At 48.6% G+C, this 17240-nt stretch overlaps 1 protein-coding gene and 1 long non-coding RNA gene across 8 annotated transcripts; one reads left to right on the plus strand and one right to left on the minus strand.

Moving 5' to 3' along the window:
* Positions 1-5402: 5402 nt before the first annotated feature.
* On the minus strand, positions 5403-7747 carry Guca2b (guanylate cyclase activator 2b (retina)). Its single transcript, NM_008191.2, has 3 exons — positions 7583-7747; positions 6331-6517; positions 5403-5652 (listed from the first exon to the last, which is right to left on the minus strand). Exons 1-3 carry the CDS (start codon positions 7655-7657, stop codon positions 5594-5596), a joined length of 321 nt encoding a protein of 106 aa, NP_032217.2. The 5' UTR covers positions 7658-7747; the 3' UTR covers positions 5403-5593.
* Positions 7087-12562, plus strand: Gm35761. 7 transcript variants are annotated; one of them, XR_868072.3, is made up of 7 exons: positions 7087-8018; positions 8175-8475; positions 8924-9034; positions 10054-10186; positions 10852-10895; positions 11011-11116; positions 11478-12557. It is a non-coding gene; the product is annotated as a predicted gene, 35761 (long non-coding RNA). The 7 variants fall into 7 exon arrangements; XR_868074.3 differs by having other exon boundaries at positions 7090-8475; positions 11556-12562; XR_868069.3 differs by having other exon boundaries at positions 7096-8475; positions 11478-12555.
* Positions 12563-17240: the final 4678 nt, after the last annotated feature.

Here is a 17240-nt window from a genome sequence, read left to right on the forward strand (position 1 = left end):
CCGTTAACAAGTCAAAAGTCCAATCTCTCTGCTCTGGAGTCAAAGCAGCTGCGTTTGCTCGGGCCTGCGCTTGTGCAGCTTCGTGCCAAAGCGCTTTCCATTCCATGTATTTGCCCATACTAGGGAGAGCGGCTTTTACAACCGTTTGCCAGTCAGCAGGAGTTAGTGCCATGCCAGCGAGCCTGTCTAACTGCACCAAGGTAAAATTAGCATTGGTTCCGTATTTACGAACCGACTCAGCAATTTCTTTAATTTGTAAGTATTCTACCGGAGCGTGGACACGCCCACCCTCGGCTCCTTCAAAGACCGGAAATGCCTGTTGTATTTTCCTTTGTTCCTCTCTGGGAATGAATGAGTCTGCGCACTGCCTCTCTGCGCACTGCCTCTCTGCGCATTGCTGACGCACTACGCAGGGCGGGGACTCCGCATAGGGCGGACCTTGAAGCCGACTGCCCTGAGGCCAATCAGCAAACTGGCCTTCGCCAGCCGCTTTTGGCTTTTTTCTTGACCAATTAGCTGGCTGGTAATGGGCTGCTTCTTCCTCCCAGTCTGTTTCCTCAGAGGAGAATTCTTCATCTGCTTCAGAACTACTAAGAGCTGGCTTCCTGAGCTCATCTAGTGACGAGTATCTCCTAGAGACCTCCGCTAATTGATCTTTCTTCTTTTCCCTTTTTCCTCTTTTTCTTCTAATCTCTCTCCAGGTATTCTTACCTGACCTAAACTTTTCCTCGGGTTCAAGACCCTTGGAAAGGCCTGTATACTTATTTTGTGTACCATATTTCCTTTTTGTTCCTACTCTCTCTCCCCGCTTTACTTCTGATAGCTTGTCCTGAATTTCCTCTAGAATTTTCAGCCCTATCTTAACCACTTGATAACATGTGAAAAGGAACAAAAGGGCTCCTAACACCAGAAAAAATTCAAGGCCAAACATATTCCACTTTACTTCTGATAGACTGTCTTGAATTTCGTTAGAAAGTTCAAGGCCAGGCTTACCTCGTGAAGCTGTACTCACTGGTACTCTCGTTCCCCAGCTGAAAAGTTCTGAATTCATACAGTTGAATCCTTCTTAACAGTCTGCTTTACGGGAACCTTTATCACCGTCGTTCCCCAGCTGATGAGTTCTGAATTCGGCAGTTGAATCCTTCTCAACAGTCTGCTTTACGGGAACCTTTATCACCGTCGTTCCCCAGCTGATGAGTTCTGAATTCGGCAGTTGAATCCTTCTCAACAGTCTGTGTTACGGGAACCTTTATAAACGTGATCCGCAGTTCTGGTTCCGGAATGAGGGATCCTCCTTGCGCCAGTCCCGAGTTTTTTTCTCGTCCCGGAATTCGGCACCAATTGTTATTAGACGCGTTCTCACGACCGGCCAGGAAGAACACCACAGACCAGAATCTTCTGCGGCAAAGCTTTATTCTTACATCTTCAGGAGCAGAGTGCAAGAAGCAAGAGAGCAAGAAGCAAGAGAGAGAGAAAAGCAAGAGAAAGAGAAAAGCAAGAGAGAGAGAGAACGAAACCCCGTCCCTCTTAAGGAGCATTCTCCTTCGCCTCGGACGTGTCACTCCCTGATTGGCTGCAGCCCATCGGCCGAGTTGACGTCACGGGGAAGGCAGAGCACAAGTAGTCATAAGATACCCTTGGCACATGCGCAGATTATTTGTTTACCACTTAGAACACAGCTGTCAGCGCCATCTTGTAACGGCGAATGTGGGCGCGGCTCCCAACAGTCATCAAAACAGAATGGTAGTGACAACAGGAAGAGGGGGGAAATTATAGAAACCAAAGGAACAAGTACTACCAGGGGAAGAAGCCATCATTAGTTTGCTCAGCTATGAACACTGTGAACTACTGGTGCAATAGTGGCATGGATGTCAAGGGAGCAACCAACCACTCTCAGATTGGATTTAAAGCCTACTCCACAAGAGAGAATTCATTCCTGTTAACTGGGCCCCAAGTCTCAGAGATGACTATGTCAGAGGCCTATGACTATGTCAGAGGGGAACAGTCTGATGCTATTTTTCTGCCAAATAGAAATGGTAATAAACTGCCCTTGAAGTTCTTGCATATCTGTATGGTTCTTTATACCCACAGGTAAGCGAATCTCTCCCCTTCCTCAGAGAAACTTTTATTTCTCGGTATATGGTGATTAATACAGAGACCTATAATTGGTCACTGTACAGAGAATGAGAGAATATAGAGGACTCTAGATAAAACATCTTTATCAGATTTGCCATGCCAAGGCCCAGGGATCATCACAGAAGACGGGATAAAGATTATAAGAAGCAGAGGGAATTGATATCTGCAGCAAAACAATATTTGCCAGACAAGACAGAACAGTTACACACATAAACTCACAACAACTGGAACTGCATGCACAAGACCTGCACCAGATCAAGCCAGCCAAAATCTCAGCATGGATTCTGGAGGGGCTCATGGAGTCCCACCCCTCGCTGAGGATCTATTGGCAGCTATGGCTACAGGGGATAGGAGAGTCAATTTTCTTTGAGGATGCTGCCCCTGAGAGTTTACCCCATGCCCCAGTAGATCACCCATACTCAGTGCGAATAAGCAGTAGTAAATGGATTCAGTGGATACTGAGCCTAATACCAAACTAGAGAGAGATCACAAGAAATTGGTAGGGCAGTATGGGCAGGGATAGAGGAGGGTTGGAGGAGAGGGAACGGAGATGGATCGGAGCCAAACACATTGTAAGCATGTGTAGATATTAAATAAAATATTTAAAAAAGAAACAAATGGAACAGACCAAAGAGCCCAGAAGTAAATTCACAGCTGATCTTTAACAAAAGCACCGAAATCACACACACAACAAGGAAATGAGAGATCCTTCAGTCAGTAGTACTGAGCGAATGGCGTATATATGCAGAAGAATGAAACTAGACTCTCCAGTGCACACACATGCAGATCAGCTCTAGATGGAGTAAAGACGGAAACAGGAGCCTGTGTGGACTGGAAGAGAAGATAGGGGACCTTTCTTGTCAATGTTCTTGGCCACTAGCCCCCAAACAGAGCAAAGCAAAAGCAGACATACAGAAGGACATCACACTCAGAAACTCCAGACAGCTAAGGAAGCAGTCAAGAGAGTAAAGAGGAGGTGAGTGGCAGAGAGGATGTGCGACTTTTGCATCCAGCGAGGGATTAGCACCCAAACAGAAGAAATTCCACAATCCAGAAAAAAAAAAAAAAAAGATGAAAGTGTAAAATGGGGGAGGCCCCAGGAGACATTTCCCCAGATGATACACAAAGAGCACACATGCAATGATGCTCAAGGCCACAAGCCATGGGGAAGGGTGTTTGTTAATGCCACAGTGTGTCACTTCACACTTTTAAGAATGGGGACATTTAGAAACATGGGATAAGATGGTGGGTGGAGAGATGGCGCAGAGGTTAAGAGCACAGCTGCTCTTGCAGAAGTCCTGGGTTTGGTTCCCAGCACTACATGGCAGTCCACAACCATTGTTAACTCTAGTTCCAGGGGACCCGACTCCCTATTCTGACCTCCAAGATCACCAGGCATGCTCATGATGCACAGAAATATGTGGAGGCAAAACACTCATATTTATAAAATAAACATATCGACAAAAAATAAAGGATGATGATAGTGTTAGGAAGGATGTGGGGAGCCGGGCGGTGGTGGCAGAAAGAAAACTTGGGAGGCAGAGGCGGGCAGATTTCTGAGTTCAAGGCCAGCCTGGTCTACAAAGTGAGTTCCAGGACAGCCAGGGCTATACAGAAAACCCTGTCTCGAAAAACAAAACAAAACAAAACAAAAAAAAGAAAAGAAAAGAAAGGAAAGGAAAAGAAAAGGAAAAAGGAGAGGAGAGATGAGGAGAAGAAAGAGGAAAGAGAAGAGAAGAGAAGAGAAGAAAGAAAGGAAAAGAAGAAAAGAGAAGAGAAGAAAAGAAAAGAAAAGAGAGGAAAAGAAAAGAAAAGAGAGGAAAAGAAAAGAAAAGAGAGGAAAAGAAAAGAAAAGAAAAAAGGGGTGTGGAGTGAAGGCGGGTGATATTAGTGTAGCTGGGCTGAAGATGTGGCTCAGTTGATAGAATTCTCAGCTAGCATGCATGAAGTCCTACGCTCAGTAGTCAATACCGCATAAACTGGCCATGGTGTAGATAGCTATAACCCCAGTACCAGGAAGGTGGAGCAGGAGGATCAGAAAGTCATGGATGTAATGAGTTAGAGGCTAGCCTGGGGTATATGAGACTCTATCTTAAAATCAGCAAACAAATGACTATCTAGGTGACTTCACTGGCAGTTCCCTGAGTGGGCGGGGACACAGCCCCTGAAAAGGGTAAATGATAAATGTGCACAGATGATGTTTAGGCTCAAGTCAGATTCCAGCAGTGGCATGGTGGCGCACAGCAGGGTAAGGGACACAACCAGGCTACCCGGTTCCCCTGGCAGAACCCTGAGGCAGGAGCCAGGGAGTGAGGAGGAGCAGAGTGGAGCAGTAGGGTCTTTCGGCTGTCTGTGTACTCAACTGGCACTTTGCACCCAGCCTTCCTCCCTCCTAGGTGCCCAGGTCCAAGGCCAAGCAGCAAACCTGCCCTGTGGGAAATCCCATACTGGGAATTTCCAGGACAAGTCCTGACTGGAGTAAAGGCCTCAGCCCTGGGATCCACCTTCCATGGCTCAGGCCACAACAGAGCAGCAGTCACAGCCTTGTGTCCTGTAAGTACTCTGCCGGGGAGGAGACACCATCTGGGAGTATTTCCCATTAACCTAACAGGGGGCTGTGTTCCCATTGCTTAGGAGAGATGTATGGTGGTCACACTGAGTCTTGCCTTTGGCCCCATCATCCACAGCCAGGGATATGTAGCGACGACAACACAGTGGCCAGAGCATGGACTGTATCATCCTGGGAAGACATTGCCTGGCCGTTCCGCCCAGCCTGTGACCCCGTAGGGACATTCTTTATAAGTAAAGGGTCTGGCTATTGCAGCATTACTCGCTTCTTCAGACTGATGAAAACTCTGAATTATCTTGCCAAGGATTTAGAAATCTGCATGGATCTAGAACACAAAAATGGACACTCTGTAAAGGGGAGAGTGTCACTAGACTGTGGAGAGCAAAGTCTCCTGACTGTCACTGGACTTGTTAATGACATCCCATCCCAAACATACCCTTACCTATTCTCCACTATTCTCTGTCAAGAAGAGTTCTGCTCCCAGAGCGGGAAAGCCTTGAGCTACTCCAGAGGAGAAGGTCCTGAGTGTGGGCTACCCTGGGCTCCCTCACCTGGGACGTGGGCACCATGAGTCAGTTCCTTGGGCTTGGAAATGTGGGTGGGGAATTCCTATGCCCAGCCTGGACTGTCTTTGCTTCTCATCCAGCTCCTCGAGATGCCCCGCCCACGGCGCAGAAGTGAGCACACGGACACTTGGTTTTGTGGGTAGCATTTTTTATTCAGGTGCAGCTGCCTGGGGGCCAAATATGGCAACTCTGCATCCACATTGCCTTGCTAAGGATCCATTTATGCTGGGAGGATGGCGATTACTTCAATGGTGCCTAAGTATGGACAGGTTGGGCTGTGGGGAAAGTGTCCGGAGTGGTCTTAAGACCCAGAGTCATTTCATCAGCAGCCTGTACAGGCAACATTTATACACAGTTCACATTCGTCGGTGGCGATGGTCCCTGCGCAGGAAGAAGGCAGATTAGTTGAAATTGGACCCTGGGGATTAGTGATCATGGATGCTGTCATCCAGTTTTCAGAGAGGAGCTCCTGGGGAGAGAACCTGGGGTGTTCCATATAGAAGCTCCATATAGAAGTTCCATATAGAATGAGGGGCTAGGGGCTAGATTCCTCTCTCAGGTACTCCCCCATCCCTTCCTTTGAGGTTTCATATTTGCTACATGGGCCAATCAACCTGACCTGAATGTTGTAGGAAGAGTCCTGGTCAAGAGGGACAGATGGGGGCCTACCCAGAGCAGGGACACGAATGCTTGCAGATGGCAGCAGCATGTGCCCAGCTCTTCTCCACCCTTCCCATTTTAGCTTAGCTGTCACCTCCCAGGGAGCCATTCCAAGCCTGATGGCATCAAATGTATCAGCTGCATGTGTCTCCTGTAATCACACCTGTCTCTTCCCAGAGTTCCTCCCCACCACCTTGTGAGGTCTTTGAGAAACTTCTCAGGACCATGGAGCTCTTTTCTACCTGAATCAGTGTACCCAGACTGGGGCAGATCTGGGGCAGGCAGGAGCTGTGACCCTCTAAGCCCCCTGTCCACAGCTACTGGGTTGCTTTAACAAAAACAACTGACAATGGAGAGGTAGGGGAGGGTGCAAGAAGATCTAAGGGTTCCTATCCTTACTCAAGGCCTTGAAGGTGCTGGCAGCTTCCTGGGAGGCACAAACAGGCTGGAGGTCCAAGGGCAAGGCTGGGTTATGGCACACAGCAGGGAGGAGGCCACTTCTCCGAGGCTGGGGATTGGACATCTCCTTCTCCTCCAACTCATTCAGCTTCTTCACTGATTCCAGCTGGACTTGGAAGCCATGGTACTAGGGAGAAGGGACGGGTGAGAGGTCATCAGGCCCTGGTTAGGAGCAGGCAGTGCCATGAGACTGGGCTCATCAAGGTCCCGTGAGTCCTCCAGAATATTCTCTGGGCTCACAAAGAGTCCAAAACACAGCAGAAAAGCAGCTTGTGGGGAGGGAAGTAGAATTGCGATCTGCCACCACCAACATAGAGGCCTTCTGTCCCAGGCTGCTCACAAAAGGCTGTAGAGCTCTGTAGGTCATCATATGGGCATTAGAAACAAGAAGACCCTTGTGTGTTCAAATCCTGTCTTTCCCTCCATCCAGCTGGTTGTCTCTTTCCCATCTGACATGACCTTCCCTTGTGGAAGCCTAGTACTAGACAGGTCAGCTAACAGGTCCTCTCTCTGGCCTGGTGAAGCTTGCTCTATTGAGACTGATTCTCTCAACTCCTCCTCCTCCTCCTCCTCCTCCTCCTCCTCCTCCTCCTCCTCCTCCTCCTCCTCCTCCTTCTTCTTCTTCTTCTTCTCTCTCTCTCTCTCTCTCTCTCTCTCTCTCTCTCTCTCTCTCTCTCTCTCTCTCTCATTCTCTTCCTGGAAACCCTGCCTGATATAGACGCTAGACTGTAGTAGTCACACAGGTTTAGGGAAACCAGAAGCATCCTGCCACTCGACAACCAGGGCTGATTCCATGCCCCACCCATCTAACACTCCCTGGGAGGCCTCTGAAGTCCATGTTCCCTTTGTCTGGCCTTTGCTCTGCCTAGAACATGTTCACCCAGGCTTGACACCATTTATCCTCCAGTGAGCACAAAGGTTCCTTACCAGGGAATCCATTCTGTGATTTGCCCATGTAGGTGAGCACAGGCAGGGAGCCACAGAGTTCCCTCTGGGCTCCTCTAGGGTTCCTTCCACACTGTGGCTGTGCTGACTTCCAAGGAGAGCAGAGGAGACTAAACCTGCCACTCTCATTACATCTATCACTGCCGCTGTTGACACGCCTGCAGTCCCAACCCAACAGGTGTCTAGACTGGCTGCTGGGCTGAGCCCAGGTCCTCCAGGTAAAAGGTAGGCTGGCTGGGGGTCTCACCTTGATGTAGACACCCTGTGCACTCTGCAGGAGCAGCAGCAGGACGACGGCAGCCCACAGTTGGCTTCTTGACATGGCCTCGCTTCCAAGCTCACACCTCTGGGTTCCTGCTTCCTCTGCTGTCCACCTGCCTGCCACCTGCCTCTGGGCCAGCAGCCCCTTATAGGCCAGGGTCCAGAGCTCTGGTCACTTATTAACTGTCTGGCTGGGGTGGGGTTGACAGAGGCCTGGCTCTTTGACAGATTCTGACTTGGTTCCAGGAAGGGGATAGGGGCGATGATGATGATGAAGAAGAATCCAAGCTTGTGGGAACATGGTCTGCCAAGGGCCTGGCATGAATAGGGCTCTGTGGGAAGACCTTGGACCACTTCACTTCTCACTCTCTCCTCCACACCAGGAGGAGGGGAAAGGTGATGGATCAGGAAAGTGATATCAGGTAAAGTGATTTGCCTCAGGCCAAACAGACTCTTCAGTTGTGTCTTTAGCCCAGGTCAGCTTGTGGTTCTTTGACTTGCAGGCAGATGGCTCAGAGCAAGGAGGGCACACAGAGTTGACTTCAGAGTTTTCCAGTATTAACTTCTCCCATATCCAGCATCCTGCACGGAGTCTAGAACTGCGGAAAGACCAGCCTTGTAACCAGCCTTTGCCTGCCCTTTCCCATGTGTACCCAAGAACAAGTGAGTATAACCATATCAACTGATATCTCAGCAGCCAGCAGGTCAACATGGTGTGGAAGAAAGAGCTCAGATCTCCTAGGAGATGACAAGGGTTCAGTGCCAGAGCTGTGGCAGCTGCTGTGTGAGCCTGGGGTGTCACATCAAGTCTGACTGAGGTTTTCTTTTACTCTCGGGTCACACACGTCTATCGGAAGCCACCCACAGAGGTAGCTGTGGGTAAGATGGGCTCCAGTCCCTTGAATTTACCTTCATTCTCTGGGTGACTCATCTCTAACAGGTCCCTTAATCTCACAGTGCACCTCCCCAATGGGTGAAGGTTGGAGCAGGGAGAAGAGGGTCAAGTCTCTCTGATGGGGTTATCACCATGGCCAGGTCCAGCTACTTTGAACAGTGGTCCTGCTGGGACTCAGCTGGCCCTGGTACAGACTGACACGTGGCAGGTATCCCAGCATGAGCCTGAGCTGAAACCGCCACAGCCTACCTGGGCACCTATAGTCCTTCAGATTGGTGGTTAAAAGAACATGCTCCTTCAGGCCTGTCCTGCTCTTGCATGTGTGATACACTTCATCTGCCCAGAACACCTAGATCCACGCTTATCTTACGTCGAAACAGATAAAAGTCTCCGGTGAACTTTGGAGTTTCTTATGTCTTGTTTTGAATCCAGACTTCGGCCTTTATTCTTTGGAGTCTTTGGAGTCTCACACTCTCTTCTCTCTAAGATGCTAATAACCGTCAGATAACAGTGGCTCACATGTTTGATCATGAGTAATGCAAGGTATGACGAGGCTCTCTGCCTGGACTCTCTTGGGGAGTAGTAGCAACAGGCTGGTATTCTGTCTGGAACCTCTAATTGTGCTCAGCCTTCATTGCTACAGTGAAAGAAGCTCGAGGCAGGGAGGGAGGGAAGCAGGGAGGCAGGGAGGCAGGGAGGCAGGGAGGCAGGAGGCAGGGAGGCAGGGAGGCAGGAGGCAGGGAGGCAGGGAGGCAGGGAGGCAGGGAGGCAGGGAGGCAGGGAGGCAGGGAGGCAGGGAGGCAGGGAGGCAGGGAGGCAGGGAGGCAGGGAGGCAGCGAGGCAGCGAGGCAGCGAGGCAGAGAGGCAAGGAGGGGGACATGGGCTTGGGCCCAGACTCCAGCTACTATCCATCATGCAACCTTCCTTACCCTCCACGACTGTTTTCTCACCACTGAAGTCAATAACACAATTAGTAACCTAACAGTGTTTGTGGGAACTAACAGCCCTTGTCCCAGGAAACCACTGTCTGTCCCTGTCCCCAGATAGATCACTTCTCCAGCACATGCCCAGGGGATTGGGTTCACCACCCGTTCCTCTCCATGACATCTTCCCAGACAAGCCCTGTTTCTGAACCTGGGGGGGGGGGTGGGTAACAGATTGGACTCCCAGCCTTTTAGGCTGGACTCATTGCCATTCTATCTAGAGCACTGGGTTTCCTAAGTCATGTCACCTCAGATAAGTGATAGAACTTCTGAGATTTTAGCTCCCGGTTTGTAGAAAAATGACGGGTTCCTCAGTGTTTGCAATTGTCATGAGCTACCATCCCACTCTTTCCATGGGACAAGCTCAACCCACTGACCACCATATCCAAGGATAGGAGCCAGCCTTCAGAGTGTGAAGGTCCCAGAGTGGGGCTTGCCCTCCTTTCTCCAGCCACTGGGTATCCCAGCTGGAGCCATTGTTCCCAGGGAGTGAGTCACGACTTCCTCTTCTGCCTGTCAAGACTCAAACTTTCCAATCCCATTTCTAATCTCTTTACAAATGACCCACCATCCATGAAGGACAAGTTGGCCACTGATGCAAATTCTCACTGCCAACCTGACCAGCTCACTTACATCATATGCACATGGAAAGCCACTTCTGTACCAGCCTGTGGAGACTCACACAAATGAGGATGGAGACCACTGTGCCTCTGTAGGTTTAGCTGCTCCTCTCCCCGCATTGAGTCCCTGCTTGGCATCCACCTTCCTGGCACCCCCTTTCCTCAGGAGCACCTCTCAGAGCTCTTGCCCACTTGGCTCAGGGTATATGGGCTTTCCAGATTTCTGACATCATGCTGGCCCCATCTCTTCATTTCCTTGACTAGCCATCCTCTGTTTGCTTGTCTCCTAAAGTCAGAACTCAACAGGGCCACCAGCACTTGTCCTTGGGGCCTCTATCCTTTTTCTCTAGTCACTTACTTTGGTAGTGTCATGCAGCTTCAAGAAATTTCATGTGCTCAGTCCCTGAGACTGCCCACCTTGACAGCTTTTCCCATGACAGTTAATGAAATTCCCATGTGCCGGGGGGGGCGGGGGGGGGGCAGGTCAAAATTCAAGGGGTTTTTCTCGACATCTCTTTTTCACTTGCCAAATTCAATGCATTTGATGATTCGATTGTATTGGCATTCAGAATATCCTTAGCTTCTAACCAACCAGGCCTCACCTCTTCCCCAAGATCCAAGCTATCGTCCTTGGTTTCACAAATTATTGTAACAGCACTGTTAGGCAGAGGTCTCCAGGGAAACAGTATCCACAGGATCTGTTCTTCTATCTGACTGTCAATCAACCATCAATCTATCTGTTATGTTTCCTCCCTAGATTTACTTTGAGGAACTGGCTCGTGGAACTATCAGGACAGACAGGTCTGTCTGAAATCTGTAGGGCAGACTGACAGGTTGACAATTCAGCTAAGAGTTGTCGAAGGCTGTAGTGAATTCTTATCATTCTTTGTTGCCTTTGTGTCTATTTTAAATCCAGGCTGGATGCTTTCACACGGAGGTGTCATAGTTTCTAATTTTACTCAGCTCTGCCCAGTTCCTCGGTGTGATCGATCCACATGCCTACCTTGGATAACTGTTCTCTGGTGAGCTCTTCCCTACAGAGCAGTTAAATATAGCCTGGCTTGGCTCTGTTGACCCTCATACCCTGTGTTGACAGAACACATGTCACTGTAACCACATCTCAGTCAATGTCACCTTCTGGGCCGGGAGCCTGGGTCTGCTTTTGTGTTTTATAGTTTTTGTTTTCCTTTAGAGTTTCACTATGTAGATCAGGCTGGCCTGGAATTCACAGTCCCTCATGCCTCTGCCTCCTGAGTGCTGGGACTACAGGTTTGCACCAGTGTGCTCTATAGCACTTGCCTGAAACACACCACTTAAAGAGAAATTTTGTTTCTGCCTCTGTCTGTCCATCCATCCATCCATCTGTCTGTCTGTCTCTCCTAGTTCTTCTCTCCTGCTCCTCCCACCCTTATATGTATGTGGCTTCTGGGAGAAGACCCCAGACCTGATTCCATCTTGCAGCTGTCTCTCCTAGTGACTGACAGCCGTTCTCCGTGAAGCATCTACACAGGAGCAGTGTGGTTTTCGAGATCTCAGCCGGGGCAGCATTCCGAACTGCAGGTGGAGGCCCTGGGCTCGTTCCCCAGGCTCAAGTTCTCCCCTGAAAACCTTAAATCTTTGCTCTTAAGAGTCTCGCCTGACAGACGTGCCCCCCACTCCCCACCCAGTGTGGAGGGCAGTCTGCTTTACTGAAGGCTTATTGAATGTCAATATTAACCACATCTAAATAAAGATATTTTCAGAGCAACATCTGGATGGGTGTTTGACTAAACAACGGGACACTGCAGCCAAGCAATTCTGAAGCCTGAAATGAGCCACCGTGAGCACCCGAGCTGACTCACTGGGCCCACACTTACCCCTCTGCTGGCCTTTCCCCACACATCAGTCAGCATGACCCATGAGGATCTGAGTCACAGCATGGCTGTCTCTGCTCCAACTAAACACAGCTTCCCACTTCCCACTCAGCCAATCCACACGCTTCCTTCCAGCCGTGGCTTCCCGCGGGCACATCCTCTTCATCTTTGACTTGAGCTCCAAAATTTTGCTCTTTACTCTTTGGGCTTCATCAACCCTCTTGCTTCCATGCCCCCCCTAAACACATCAAATTATGTTTTATTAACAGTGGCATCTTTATATACACGTGTCCTTGTTCTTATGCTCTCCTTGTGGCTGCTTCCACTTCCTGACTGCCCCAGCAGTGCAGCTGCAACAGTGGACACACGTGTATCTCTGCGGTGCATCAACGAAGAGTCCTTTCGGTATATACTCAAGAGTGAGTGGTACAGCTGGGTCCCATGGTGGGTCAGTTCTTGTTCTTTGAAGAGCCTACATGCTGGCTGCCATAGCACTGCACCAGTTCACACACCCATGAGCAGTGAACAGGACTTCCTCTTTCCCCACAGCATAGCCTAGAGTCTAGAGTGAGAGACTCTCAAACAGTTCAGATTTGCATTTCCCTGATGGCTAGTGATACGGAACACTTTTTTCAAGTATTTATTGGCCATTTATATTTCTTTTTGAGAAATCTCCATTCAGCTCATTAGATTGTTTATTGATATGAGAATGGTTTATTTTGGTGTGTGTGTGTGTGCGCGCGCACGCGCGCACACGTGCCCGTGTATTGAGACAGGGTTTCACTATGCAGTCCTGGCTAGCTTGGAACTTATATAGACCTGGCTGGTCTCAAACTCACAGAGATCCACCTATATCTCCTCCAGAGTTCACCTAGTTAGTGTTCAGTTTTTACAGTTGTGCATTCTCCTGTACATTAATACCCTATGTGATGAGCAGATAGCTCCCCCCCCCCTCTGTCTCTTCACTCAGGCTGTTGTCGATGCAAAAGCATCTTGGCTTCATGAATTAAGCCTTTTCCATCTGAACCCCATTTGCAGGTTGTTAGGATTATTTCCTGTGCTGGTGGAGTCCCCTTTGCTATCTTAAAATGGTTTAATCATCTCATGTCCTCACACAGTTTCAGAATTTCAGGACTTCCATTAGGATCTCCCATCCACTTTGACTTCATTGCTGTGCCGGGCAAGAGAGCGATGGGTCTGGTTTCACTTTTCCCAGCAACCCGGTGCCAAGGAAGCTGAGTTTTCTCCAGTGTATGTTTTGACAACTTTAGGCATCTCTCACTGTATGAGTTTTGTGCTGGACACTCCATGGGGCTCACTGGTCTGGATTGGTTTTTGTGCCAGCATTACACTGCTCGTTACTATGGCTCTGTAATATAATTCCAGATCAGGCATTGTGGTCCCTCCTGCGCTGCTGTCTGCTAAGGATCGATTTTACTTCCATATGAATTTTAGGATTTTTTTTTCTAGTTCACGGTGGAATCCCACTGGGATTTTCATGGTCTTACACTGAGTCTGGATTGGGCTCAGTCATGCAAACATCTTCCTGACATTGATCCTGACAGCCCACGAGCTCGGAAGCTCTTTGCATCCTCTACGGTCTTCTTTAATTTCTTTTTTCAGTAGCTTAAAGTTTTCATTGTGGGGGTCTTTCACCTCCTAGGGACTTTTTCTTTTTCTTTTCTTTTTTTTTTTTTTGGAAACTATTGCAAATGAAATTTCCCTCTCTGATTTCAGAGAATTCATTCTCGGTTTATAGAAAAGTTTATAGAAAAACTACTGAGTTTTATATACTGGTAGTGTCTAATTGCTTTGCTGAAAGTGATTTTCAGGTCTAAGAGTTTTCTGGTGAGGTCTTAGGGCTTTTTTCAGTTTAGGATCATGTCATCGCAAATAGGAACAAGTGATTTCTCCCTTTTCCTGCTTGAATGCCTTTGGTTTCTATTTCTGACCTTGTTGATCTCCTCCTGGCAGGTCAGGTACTGCAGTGAATACGAGCAGAGAGACTGGGCACCATGAGAATCCCAGATCCTAGAGGAAATGCCTGCAGAGCCCCCCATTTAGTATAGTACAGACTATTAAATTTGCCATGTAGCCTTTAGTATGTGGAGGTCTGCTCCTATTTCCAGTTTCTCTGGGGCTCTTTTTTCTTACCACACTGAACATTGTAAAAACTCATCAAAGCTCTCTCACCTCAGGTCTTTGCTCTTTACCCAGCTCTCTGCTCAAGCTCAAAGATCACTCCCTCAGAGAGATCTTTCTGACCCTCCCATCTTGAAAGCTTTCTCTGAATTTGCTTGTGGCACCTGTTATCTATCCATCTGTCTATCTATCTATTCATCCATCATCTGTCTATCTCTCTTTGTAGCCATCCATCCATCTATCCATCCATCCATCGTATCCGCCCATCCATCCACCCCACATCTTTCTGTTGTGACATAAGATGTTAGAATTAATAACTTGACTGTTTGTCTTCTCCCAGAACAATGCCTGGCACATGATCAGTGCTCAGCAAATACCTGAAGCGCTGAGTGTACAAACACATTCAATTCTCCCCATGAATGTGTGCTTAGTCCCCGGAGCTCCTCGCCTCTCAGAAGCCACAGTCATCTGTGCAGCTCTTCCTGGCACATGGAGGTTGTTCAGAAAATGTTATTATTTTCATAATTGCAAAACAATTCCCAGAAACCGATCCTCTCTGTATGCCATGCGCATCGAAGACTTGGGCCTCTCAATGGTTTAATGACAAGCATTTCCCAATGGCAGTTTTGCTGTAAGAGGCATGACAAATAACTGCAGTGAGAGCCACGTTGCAGAACCAGTGGCTACCTGGGCAGGAGAGGCGAGAACAGTGAGTGACTGGGTCCTAGACGCCAGTCTTTGAAGTCAGAGTCTATGGGATTTTCTGTGTGCCTGTGAATAAAGATTGAAAGGAGCCCAGGACGAAGCTAAGGTCATCCCGAGTCAAACAGCAAATGCTGCCCTTGACAGATGAGACGCAGGAAGAACTGGGAAGATTGGGGAGCAGGTGCCATTCTGACAGCGTTAAGTCTGAGACACCCGTCAGACATGTGAGCAGAGATAGAAATGTCACCAGGGTGTATCTGCTGCGTGGAGCTCTGTGTCCCTGGCTTTGAAAGCCCTGGAGAAGGACCAGCGGGGTTGGGGAGAAGGAGTGGGTGGAGCCGAGCACAAGGTTCGCTGATCCAGAAGAAGAATGTAATTTAGGAAGGCGAATGTACCAGCTGGGACAAAGGTTGTAGTTGACACTAGAAAAGTTCTGGCCAAGAAGTCCTGGGTTAGAGAACATGAAGTCACTGGTGACCTTAGAAGATGGATTCTGAGGACAGCCAACATGAACATCTGATTAGAATGCGCTTAGGAAAAAAATCTGGCAGAAAAAAAGAGAGTGTTTATTAGACACTTTAAATCAAAGGGTAATTAGGCGGGGTGTGTGTGTGGATGCAGCACCCGAACTGTGCTGCCCTGAAAGACCCTGTAGGGAGCTGTAGAGACCACTGTGGCAGGCCTCCCAGCAGCCCCTCAGAGAGCAGGCGGCCTAAAAGATAGATTTACTTTTGCCATGGCTGCCAGGAAACCCAGAAGCAAACTGTGGCCCCAGCATTAACAGTTACTCTGATCCTCATTTAATCTGTGTCTTCCTCTGACAGAATGCCCTAACACACACACACACACACACACACACACACACACACACACACACCACAAATACAAACACACACACACACCACACATACATATACACCACACACACACACACACACACACACCCCACAAATACAAACACACTACAAATACAAATACACACACACTCCACATATACATACCACACACACATCACACATACATACATACCACACACACACACACACACACACACACACACACACACACAAATACACACACACATACATATGTACCACACACCACACGTACACAAAAACACAGACACACTCACGTTCACACATACATAACACACACACACACACACACACACACACACACACACACCACAAATACAAACACACACACACACCACACATACATATACACCACACACACACACACCCCACAAATACAAACACACTACAAATATAAATACACACACACTCCACATATACATACCACACACACATCACACATACATATATACCACACACACACACACACACACACACAAATACACACACACATACATATGTACCACACACCACACGTACACAAAAACACAGATACACTCATGTTCACACATACATAACACACACACACACACACACACACACACACACACACACACACACACACACACCTTTCAGGTTTATTTATATTCTCTCTAGGTTCAAGGTCTTCCTTCGTTTTAGTAGGGGGGAGGATGGGTTGGATAATTGGCAACCATGGGAAGTGGGTCAAGGCTGCCCCCTTGTGATGAACACGGAACACTGCAGGAGAACGAATGAGGCGTCTCTTTGAGTTACTGCCCTGTTAGCTATTTCTGCCTTGGCATCCTACCCACACAATAGGGCAGCCTTCATTAGTGGTGCTCCTTTAAGGTGCTGTCAGAGAAATGTGTGAGCCCTTTTAGGGGAAGCCCCTGCTGGTGCCTTTAGGTGGTAGATGTTGAGGTCAGCAGGGCTGGGCCACTGAAAAGGCAGAGGCTGCACTGGCCTCCTGATGCCGATATTGAGTCTGGGGCAGGCAAGGGATGACTTGAGAGCCCAGATTTTCCTAATGAGAACTGCAGTATTGGGGAGGCAGTGAGGGCCTCTGACTCAGCCACTCTCTGTGTTTCTGGCTTCCTCTACTGTGATAGGTGGCAGATGTGATTATGGTGTGTGTGTGTGCTTATATGTGCATGTGGCATGGTAGTGTATGTGTATGTATGTGTGTGGTCTTTGTGTGTGGTGTATATGTATGTGTGGTATATATGTATATGTGGCGTGTGTGTATGTGAATGTGCGTGTTTGTGCATGCTTGTGGTATGGGGTGTGACGGCTTGCATTTGCGTGTGAGGATGCATGTACTTTGCCAAACCCTTGTGGGAACCTGTTTGGGAACGTGCAAACATGCATGTGAGAGTACTGGGCATGCCTGTATAGGAGCATGTGTGTGTCCATGCCTGTGTAGGAATGATGTGTGTGTGCTACATGTGTGAGAGTGTGGATGAGTGTGAGCACAAATGCGGGCGGATACTGAGGGAGTAGTGCATGGGAATGTGTGTGTTGGAGTCTTTGTGTACTAGTGTGTTTGTGAGTGTGTGTTGTGTGTGTGTGTG

Source organism: Mus musculus, chromosome 4 (genome assembly GCF_000001635.26).
Source record: "Mus musculus strain C57BL/6J chromosome 4, GRCm38.p6 C57BL/6J".
NCBI classification, from domain to species: domain Eukaryota; kingdom Metazoa; phylum Chordata; class Mammalia; order Rodentia; family Muridae; genus Mus; species Mus musculus.

What these genes read in the sequence shown, in the direction of transcription:
- Guca2b (NM_008191.2), bottom strand. Translation starts at nt 7,657, where the DNA reads ATGTCAAGAAGCCAACTGTGGGCTGCCGTCGTCCTGCTGCTGCTCCTG. An exon ending in CACAGGGTGTCTACATCAAG is followed by an intron (nt 6,518 to 7,582) that starts GTGAGACCCCCA and finishes CCTTCTCCCTAG; the next exon opens with TACCATGGCTTCCAAGTCCA. An exon ending in CAGCACCTTCAAGGCCTTGA is followed by an intron (nt 5,653 to 6,330) that starts GTAAGGATAGGA and finishes CTTCCTGCGCAG; the next exon opens with GGACCATCGCCACCGACGAA.